Here is a 10,663-nt window from a genome sequence, read left to right as displayed (position 1 = left end):
AATTAAAAAAAATACAATTTCACAAATTATTTCAAATAAAAATAAATAGCAATAAGAAGAATACGGACCAAATCTGATAAATAAAAAAATTCAATTAAAAAAATGACAAAAAGAGTAAATAACAATAAAAAGAATAAGAATCAAGGTTTATACAAAAATCAAATTAAATAAAATTCTAAGAGATGAAATAAAAAAAAAAGTAAAATAAAATATATAGCAATCAAAAGATTAAGAATTAAATTTGAGATAATCAATAAATAACAAGACGTTTATGAAACTTCTACAGCTTTCCACCCAAAATAAAAAAAAAATACTTTTCTAAAAAAAATAGAACAAAATATATAGTAATTAAAAGATTAAGAACTAAATGTGAGATAATCAACAAATAACAAGACATTTATAAAACTTCTACAGAAAAGTGTTTTTTGTTAAAAATAAAAAAAATATTTTTAAAAAAACCAAGCTAAATTTTTCATTAACTATAATGTATTTTTATTAACCAATTTTTCTAATAATAAATAAAAATTTTAAAAAAAAATTTTAAAAATCACTTTTCATATAACAAAACAAACAAGCCTGTATGTTACTTGAGAGTCAGCGCGAGAATACAGCAAAGACTACTTAGATATGTAATTGCATGAGCGCAGTTTTCAGTCAACAGAACAAACTTAAAAGCGGCACGTGTGTGAGAACCAAGAACTCTGTTTCCTTCTCAACAAGCAACCACCTCTTAGCCTTGTGGACCTTTTCACTTCTTTTCTTTTTCACTTTCTCAAGTGCTCTACTTTCCCTTCTCCAAAGTCACCCATTTCCACACCCTTAGTGACCTTATAATAACCTTACACGTGTGTGTGTGTGTGTGTGTGTGTGTACGTTCTAATATTAGATTATTAATCATCATAGGCCATGATTCATAGCGATTTGCAGGTTTCTATAAAGTCCCAAAAACACGCATCTCAACTCCCCCATGATGCCCGTGGCAATTAGAAACAAGCAAGGTATCTCGACATTAACGGGGCTTCAGCAATCATGTGTTCGATTTTTAATCACAGATCTATGCTATTTGAAAATGAAGCCACCTCCTTCACTTTCCTCAACGTTTTCCGGGTCATCAAGTAACTACCAACAAAAAATACCTGTTGATGCTGACTAGGATCAAGATGGCATTGAACCTCTCTTACCAGCAAGAACCACCATCTTTTGAGAGAGAGAAAGAGCATATGATCCTTAAGGAAGATCATGTCGTTTTAAATGCCATGTGGTCGCAAGAGTATATAAAGAATATCAGAGGGATTCGACACATTCAGGATAGATAATATGCAACAATGGAAGGAATAATATATAGGATACAATCGACTTAGAGAATCCTATCTAAAAAACATAAACTTAGATGCAAGGGCATATGTATATTCGATATGATTGCACGAAACGAGGGCAAAACTAGCTAAAAATTATGCATTTATGAGGGCATAATTAGCTAATTCATGCTACTAAAAGACTGGATTATCTTGATCAATGTAGGCTTACATGAAGTTCCAAACTGACTTCATCTAATCAAACATCCTATGATGCCCACAAGCAAACAGCTAGAAGAAAGATACCTCAACAAATCTTGATTCTATCTCTCATTCAGTCTTTTTAATTATGAGACACAACCTTTTTCTTTCTTCAATCTGCCCTGATCATCAAGTGAAAAACAAAAATTAGCTACCAACAACATCAAGATAAGCTCGAACCTCTAATGTGTAAAGTCCATCTTCAGATGGAGCATGAGATTCCAATCAACTTAACAGAGAAGAAAATAACTACTGAATTTCAAATCATAATATTGAAATCAAAGTATAAGCAGCATCAGAAGGATATAGATGATCATAATAGATTTCAAACCATAATAAGAATGACTTTCGCCATTTGCAAGTTTTATTGGAGTGCTAATTCAGTCATAATGACAGCACAAGTAGACAAAACAAGGTAGTCATAATGACAGTAACCTCAAGTTCCAGTTCAGTCAGAATCAATCACAGCAAGTTAGCAGCAAAGAACAGCACAGATTAAAGCAAACGTATGACAACTGCGGGGACCCATGACAAAACTCCAAGTAGCAAGGAATTATCTGAATGCCAAAACACTTACTTCATCAAGTGTCGATTGCTCAAACAGCTTTTACCAGCCTATCAATTGAATCTATTCTCCTTTTCCTTCTTCTTGTAAAAAAATTAACTTGGGACCTATGCTAATCACACCCCAACCTCTTAAAATTAGATAAAGGGATTGATTAAAATTAGAACATTTATTTTAATAGCATATAGAAAATTTATCTTCAACGAATATAAATATTAGAAGATGAAATTCTTTGTTGTTCCACTCATTCGGTATTGAAGACAAGACACAAGTCAACATTCCCATGAAACAGGGCACTTACAAGAACCTTGAAAGAGGCAACACTGCAACTGGAAGTTACCTGCTAGAACGGAATTTTAGAAGCCAATAAAATCTCGTCGTAAGCCTTGCTAACTACAAGCACATAAGAGATATGAAGATTTTGAATCAATATATTGCGGTTTAATCATTTATTTTTCAATCCAACCTTTTTGGAATACTTGCTTAGCAGCACCTAAATAATTTAATTCATCAAGTACGCAGATATTAAACACAGGCTTTAAAATGCTTTCTTTTCTTTCAATTTGGTCCCCAATTAATTATTCTTCATCAATGAAGGGGAGAATTCCATAACGACATTATACAGCTCTTCTGGATTTTACATCTAGAGGATGGCTAACCTAATAGGGGAGGCCTTCATCCATAATTTCCCATCCCTGGGTAAAATTGAGATTTAACCATGAGTTTCTGACAAGGGTTCTGGCCTCTTCATACCATGTTTTCCATAGACCCATATTTATGTGGTTAGAGGAGCAATACGCTGGTAGCCCCTCATAATTTCTTTTCACATGCATGCATGAAGAAGCCAATATTGAATTTTAATAATAGCCTTCAAGACCTCAAAACGAAGTTCCAGCTTGCTCAAACAAGCATTCTTCCTCATTTTACTCAAACATGGGTAGTTTTAACAGGTAGTTCAATTCTAACAGCTAAGCACCGATTGAGCAACCAATGTCGATGGTACAAAGTGAAAGAAATGAAAAAGAAAAGAAAAGAAAAGAAAAGAAAGATGAACGCGGTAGCAGCACCTAAAGTCATGTTCCAGCAAAGAAACTTAGAAAAGCGCTGCTTAAAAAAAAGGTGGAAAAGAACTTCGATTATGTAATCATAAATTTAAAATGTAGTGTGTGTGTGTCCATTTTCAAGGCTGTATAAGGAGGAAATTATTATATTATTTTATAGATAATTGTATAAAATATTTTTATATCTATTTATTTAAGAGTAGAGATGAAAGCTCTTGAAGTATTAAAACATTCCAAAAACAAAATTGAAAATAACTTAAAAAGAATATAAAGATAATAAGAAGTAATAAATATGAAGAATATGAAGCACTATTTAATAAATTATATTTTCAAAATAATATTATTCACCAAACTATATCTTTTTATTCACTATAATAAAATAACATTGCAAAATATAAGAATTGAACCTTAAAAAATAATGAACACCACATTGATAAGTTTGAGATTACCTTAAAACTTATGAGAGGTGACAATTCTAATGGGTAATTATATACTTGACAAAATACCTCATAAGAAGTTAGAAAATACATCATATGAATTACATTATAATATTATTTTAACAAAGTATCTAATATCATATAATCTTATAGAAAGCAAATTAAAAATAAATTATGAAATTTAATTTCTAATTAATCCAATGTTAAATGATAAAATTAAAAAAAAAATCAATTGAATAAAATGATAAGATAAACTTTAAGTAAACTAGGATTAATTAGCTACACTAGTGATCTAAATCATGAGATTATGATAACTTTACATAAAATTAATCAAAATAAAATATAAACCTAATATTAAAAATTAAAATTAAAAAATAAACTAGATTAAACAAAAAGATTTTTTAAAAAAGCAAAGCTCTGTTCTAAGATTTTTTTAAAAAGCAAAGCTCTGTTCTATGAATCAATTTCGTAAGTAAGGAGGTAAAAAGTAAAATCACCTCTTTTTTTAATTTTTGTTAATTAATAATTGTTCATGATGTGTTCTGTTTCTTTCTTTTCTTCCCTGACTTATACACGGTATCCCTTTCCGAAAAGTTTAGCAGAGCTAAAAAAAATGTACATTTTAAAAATTATCGTAGCTTGCTTTAGTAGCTTGGATGGATCCAAAGAAAGGAACTAAAAACAGGCGGGCCATATGACTTAAAGCAGATCCTGTAGTAGCTGTTTTTCAACATCCATCACTGGTACTCCACATTTTCTATTGTCCTGATCATTATCCGAGTCCAGGAAGAAACCAAACCCAGAGCAAAATCACCACGGAGAAGCACTAAAATGGCACTAAGCAATAATGTTATTGGTGCTATAAACTTTGTCGCCATGCTTCTCTCCATCCCAGTCATAGGTGCTGGGATTTGGCTAGCAACGGAACCAGACAACTCTTGTGTCAAGATCCTACAATGGCCTGTCATTATCTTGGGAATGCTAATCCTGAAAGTAGCTCTTGCAGGCTTTGTAGGAGGTTTCTGGAGAATCCCTTGGCTCCTTATCTTTTATCTCATTGCCATGCTCATCCTTATAATACTGCTCGCATGTCTAACGGTTTTTATCTACATGGTGACTGTTAGGGGCTCAGGCCACCTTGCACCGAGTAGAGCCTACTTGGAATATCGTCTTAATGATTTTTCAGGTTGGCTTCGCCGAAGGGTTCATAGTTCATATAAGTGGGATCGGATAAGAGGTTGCCTTAGCTCCTCTAATACGTGTGCTGAGCTGAACCAGAGTTATCACATGGCTCAAGATTTCTTCAATGCTCATATTAGCCCCTTACAGGTTATTAAAGTTATTTTCTTGCTTAGATTATCTATTTTTTATCATGTACCAAACAATTTAGAAGAAATTAAGATGCCTTTCAAACATGGACTCGATCTTTCTATGGGTTGCAGGCAACTTCCTACTTTCTTAGGGAAATCAAAGAAGAAGAAGAAGAAAAACCCACTTATAATAAATGGAAATGATCCTTCATCTCTTTTGTTTTTCTAGATAGTCATTGTTTTTATTACCAAAAAATACATTATTTTTCGTAGCCTCTAACTAGAATTATTAGGACATATCATCTTCTTCGAATATATTTAAAAAACAAAAACGTAACATAATTTTGTTCTTGGTGAAAATTAACTTAATAATGAAGTTAAGTGTTATACTTTCATAAAGTGTATATATTTCTTAATAATTAGCTTTTGTTTCGATGACCCTAACATAGGAATAACTTTTATCTACGGCTAGCGATAATTTCTAATATTGAAGAAAAGAATAATAAAGTTGATTATATTCTCTCATCGATCATGTGATTATCTTCAACTTTATGCTTTTTTTCTTTTTTGCTTTTTTATCCTTGACAGTCAGGATGCTGTAAGCCCCCGACCGAATGTGGGTATACATTTGTGAACCCAACATATTGGATTAGTCCAATAAACATTGCTGCAGATATGGACTGCCTGAAATGGAACAATGACCAAAATCAACTTTGCTACAATTGCGATTCATGCAAGGCCGGATTATTGGCTAATTTGAAAAGGGAATGGAGAAGGGCAGACGTCATACTGCTCATTACTCTCATTGCCTTAATATGCGTATACTTGATTGGTTGCTGTGCCTTTAGGAATGCCAAAACAGAAGACTTATTTCGCAGATACAAACAAGGTTATACATAAAACCTAATTAATCAGAGAACAACGTTGTAATGCGTGCATTGTAAGGTAGTTAATGTGTTGTGGGAATATTGGTTTGTTTCTTTTGCTAATTCTATTTCTATATACGAGCTTCCTGTAAGAAGATGGTTTTATTTTGAGTTTGTTTAGGATGACCGGGTGTTTTTAAAAGTTTTGAATTTTTTTATTTAAATTTATTTTTTATATGATTTTAATGTAATGATACCTAAAACAGATTATATAAATGAATTTACAAATAAAAAAAATAACAGCCTTTCACGATATCAACCATGCTTTTAATTTACTGATTAGAGCGCGTGTTCCTTTGGACTGGGGCTGATATGATTCGATTTTAGTGAATGAAATCCAGGGGAAGATGTTAATAGCAACGATCGAACAATTTGTCGTGGCCACCAAAAGATGATTATTACCTTTTCAATTGCCAATTACATTGTGGTATGATCGGTATTGTATTGGTTTTTATAATTGTGATTAAAAAAAATTAAAAAAAATATTTTTAAATAGTGAGTGCAAGCAATTTTTAAACTTGTTAATAATATGTATTATTGTTCAAAATCCAAATGAAATAGTGAGTGCAAGCAATTTTTAAACATATTTGAGGATAAAAATTATCTTTTGTTATTCAGAATTAGCTAGGTTCATTCTTTTTTATTACATTCTTTTTTTTCTAATTTCTCTTCTACATTTTTTTTTCATGTGTAATTAATTTAATGGAGTAGTAAGGGATGGTGGTTTTAGTTTGAGTTGAGGGTAGTTTTGTTGGTGCTAGTGATTTGATTTAATTGGGTCTAGAGCTTTTGATGGTTAATGTTGTATTCTTGATGATCACCATAATGAATTAATATTAGTAAGATTTATTTGAAGATGATGATGATTTAGGTAAATTAATAAATTAAAAAAATTAATCATGTTGCAGGCTATAATTGTCATTAACAACTAATAATACTGTTTTATTTAGAAGATTAATTAAATTCATTTCAAATTTTAAATTTTAAATTCCCTCGAAAAAATCTAATTTTTTACTTTAATTGAAAATTTAAATTCCCCAAAAAAATCCAATTTATGACGGATTCATTCATGAATTTTTCTTTTTGAAAAAAATAATTTTGTGATTGAAATTAGTCACAAAATTAAATTGTGACGTGCTTTTTGCAACCATCACAAAATAATTTGTGTTCAATTTTGAGCTTTTTTAATGAAAAACAAATTGGTAAAAAACCAATTATTTTGGCTGCTATACTTCCTTAAAAACTATTGTAAGAGTAGATTAGTGCTTCTTTTTATCATAATAAAATTAACCTACTTTTAGAAGAATTCAAATCTATTTTAATATAAACAATACTAGCGTGCACAAAATTGAAAAATATGAACAACAACACTTATGACACATGGTTAAAGTACTTTTATGTTTCCTTTCAAAAAAAAAACTAAGAAATATGAGCCAAGAAAATACTGCATTTGTAATTCTTATCCCCATTTATTTTATGAAAAGTAATTCTCTGGAAATTAATTTTTTATTTTTTTTATGTTTGTTTACTATTATAAAATTTAATTAATAAAAAATATTTTCTAAAAACAAAATTGTTTAGTTTCTAGAAAAATATTCTCTTTTTATTTTAAGTTAAACATATTTTTTAGAAATTGTAAAAAACTAAAAATTCTCTTGTTATTTGTTGATTATATTAAATTGATCCTCGACATTTTTTAGAAGTTGCATTATTATTATTATTATTATTATTATCATTATTCAATTTCATCCCTTAAAATTTGATTTGATTTGATTATTTATATCAAATTTGATTCTTATTCTGTTGATTGTTATTTATTTTTTTCTTATCCTTTTCTTACTTGAATTTCTTTTATGTATCGGATTTGACCTCTATTTTTTTTAAATAATTTATGAAATTAGATTTTTTTATCAATTTAATTCTCTTTCAATTTTTTTATCTGTTGAATTTGGTTCTCATTATTTTAATTGTTTTTTTATTTAAAATAATTTATAAAATTTAAAAAAATTTCAATTTCATCCTCCTTTAACTTTTTCATATGTCAGATTTAGTTTTTTTTTTTTTTTGCTATTTATTTTATTTGAAATAACTTATGAAATTGAATTTATTTTTTAATTTCATTCCCTAATTTTTTATCTGTATTTTTTTAATATTAAAAAATTAAAAAATTAAAAATTATTTTTTCATGGCATAGTAAAAAAATTAAAAAGTGTTTTTCAACTTATTTTTTTATGATATTAACAAAAATAAATTAAAAACTCCTTTTCACTTTCAATAAAAACCACTTTTGAAAAAGAAAGTATGAGAAATAAACGAGGTTAGTTTAATACATTGCTAATGAATATATCAATATTTTTTACATAATTTTCTTATTTCAAATTTACGGAACCAATTATGATTAAACAGTTGAAGAGGACCCGGTGAAAATGCATATTGTTCGTACTGATAAAAGGAGTCGGGACTGTTGTCCCTTTTTGTTTCAACGGTGACACCAAAAGCCGTGATGAGGCCATCATGGAATATTGTTGCAGTTTTGGGAGCAACCGGCCAGCAGTTCATATACTGCACATGACCCAGTCAAATTAAACTTTATTTTTTATAATTTAATTGATTAGATTTTAAATTTAATTTTTAAAAATTTTAAAATTATTAAAAGTTTATATAATTATTAATTTCATACCTATAAAATTAATTAAAACACATATAAGTTAACACGTACATTTATATTAATAAAAAAATAAATAAATAAACTTGGCCCTGCTTTTCATATACAACTTCCATTCCATACAAGCACACATTGATGTGATAAGAAGCAGGAACACAGGAAATCTTACCAAGCTAACAACCTGGAAGGTAATTGCATGGTATTTTCCGAGGTTAATAAAAGGAAGCAATCCATTCAGTTTGGTAACAAAATGACAGATAGATACATATATTCTTCTTCTTCTTCTTCTTCATCTTCTTTTTTTGGTCGAAAAAAGGGTGTCCAAATAAGCTGAAAATGGTAGATACAGATATACAAACATAACGAATCATCCCAAGCATAAAACTGCGTTTGATCCATTTTTCTTCTCTCCATCCATGGTAACATTCTGTTCTCCAAACTCAATATTCAAAACCGTCGAGACCGGCTCAATTAACCTTGTTCATCCCTTTGAGCGATCTACATGTTGTCCCGGGCAGCTTGCAAATATGGGTTTTGCGTTCTGGTTGGTTTATCCTGCGTGGTTTTCCTTATCTTCGCCACTTATGAGAACGCAAGACATGGACCCCATACGGTGCGTCTTTCCGTCCACTTGTCTTCCTTAACCTTCAAAGAGTTGAACCTTGGTACCTCTCGAAAATTGGACACCGTATGGAACACCAGCATCGCTATTTTTGCTAAGAATCCTGAACCCTGGGCTAGCTTTAATCCAACCAGAGGTTCATTTGCTTTCGTTAAATACGGTGGTGTTGGTATTTCATGCGGCGAGTTAGTGGAGGATGGGGAGGAATTACCCATGGGTGTTGGAAATGTGTCAACACTGCAATTTAAAAGCAAACCTTGTGATTTCCCGAATCAAATAGATGATGATGGATTGGGGGCTAGGTTAAGAAGTGATTTAGATCGCAAGGAGGTGAGACTCGGTTTAAGTTTGAAAATACGTTCTAGTTTTAAGAATAGGGCGTGGAGTTGGGTCAGCGTTCTTGTTATTTGTTTTTGTGATAATTTGCTCATTCAATTTGATGCAGCACAACGCCAGTGGTTGTTTAAGGGACATGGATCTACGGCTTGTATAGTTCAAACCCCACTTGTTATCCAATGATTTTGTTGTTTCGTTTACTCTGTCCGACAAAGAAAGCTTGTAGCTAGTTAATTAATTGCTTCCCTTTTCTTTTACGTAATTAAATGTCAAGTTTTATAGGAATAATCTATGTATATGTATTCCTGCCAATATATATATATATATATATATATGGCTCCATTCTCTTGCTAGGGCTGTTTTCTTTTCCTTGTTACTCCATTAATTCTTCCTTTTTTAACGTTTTTGCTCCTCTATGGAATACAGCATCATGATTTTTCTTTCTTTTCCCAGAAATGTGGTGATGATACGGTACTGAATAATGAATAATTCGAAAATGAAGTGATTTAAAATATTATGCTACGCTAACATGGCCCCAACAAAAAGAAATTGTAGTCAATGGTCTCTGGAGAATGTATTTGCCGGAGCATATAAACTCTTTTACGTTCCGGTGGCTGTGGGTCTTTAGTGAATTCATTTAGGGGAAGATTCAGCAAAAATTAATTGAGCATGCCAGAAAGTAGGCTGCTCTGTTACCTAGAATGGGCCTACTGCATTAATTTGCGTTGATCACCGAGTCCTTCAATAGGCTTAAAAGCCCCACAATGACTAGGAGTATTACTGTGTTTTTACTTGGTTGGTTCCATGAAGGGCCCAAAAGCTCGTAACAAAGAAACTAAACTCTGGAAAGTGGAAATTGGGATTATAGTAGTAAAAGTTCTTTTTTAAATTTTTTTCATTCAAAATATATTAAAATAATTTTTTATTTTTTAAAATTTTATTTTTAACATCAACATATTAAAAAAAAAGAATTTAAATGATTCAAAATCACCAAAAAACATAATTTAAAATTAAAAAAAAAATATTTAGTAAAAACATATTTCGATTACACTTCCAAATATACTGCTCCCACAATAAATACTCCCACAAGAGTTTCAACAGCCCAGGAAGGTGGCTTGGTAAGTCCGCATTACCATAGCCCCACCAGAATGCCCATTAATTAGACTCTCTGTGACGACCTGCGTT

The 10,663-nt window shown here is 30.7% G+C and overlaps 1 protein-coding gene across 1 annotated transcript; it reads left to right on the top strand.

Moving 5' to 3' along the window:
* The first annotated feature begins 4,273 nt into the window (after positions 1-4,273).
* On the top strand, positions 4,274-5,950 carry LOC133701162 (protein TORNADO 2-like). The gene is made up of 2 exons (XM_062124990.1): positions 4,274-4,948; positions 5,518-5,950. Exons 1-2 carry the CDS (start codon positions 4,451-4,453, stop codon positions 5,827-5,829), a joined length of 810 nt encoding a protein of 269 aa, XP_061980974.1. The 5' UTR covers positions 4,274-4,450; the 3' UTR covers positions 5,830-5,950.
* The last annotated feature ends 4,713 nt before the right edge of the window (positions 5,951-10,663 follow it).

The sequence above is a fragment of the Populus nigra genome, chromosome 8 (assembly GCF_951802175.1).
Source record: "Populus nigra chromosome 8, ddPopNigr1.1, whole genome shotgun sequence".
Lineage (NCBI taxonomy): Eukaryota > Viridiplantae > Streptophyta > Magnoliopsida > Malpighiales > Salicaceae > Populus > Populus nigra.
The sequence above is the reverse complement of the archived record's forward strand: the minus strand, read 5'-3'. Positions and strand labels throughout refer to the sequence as shown.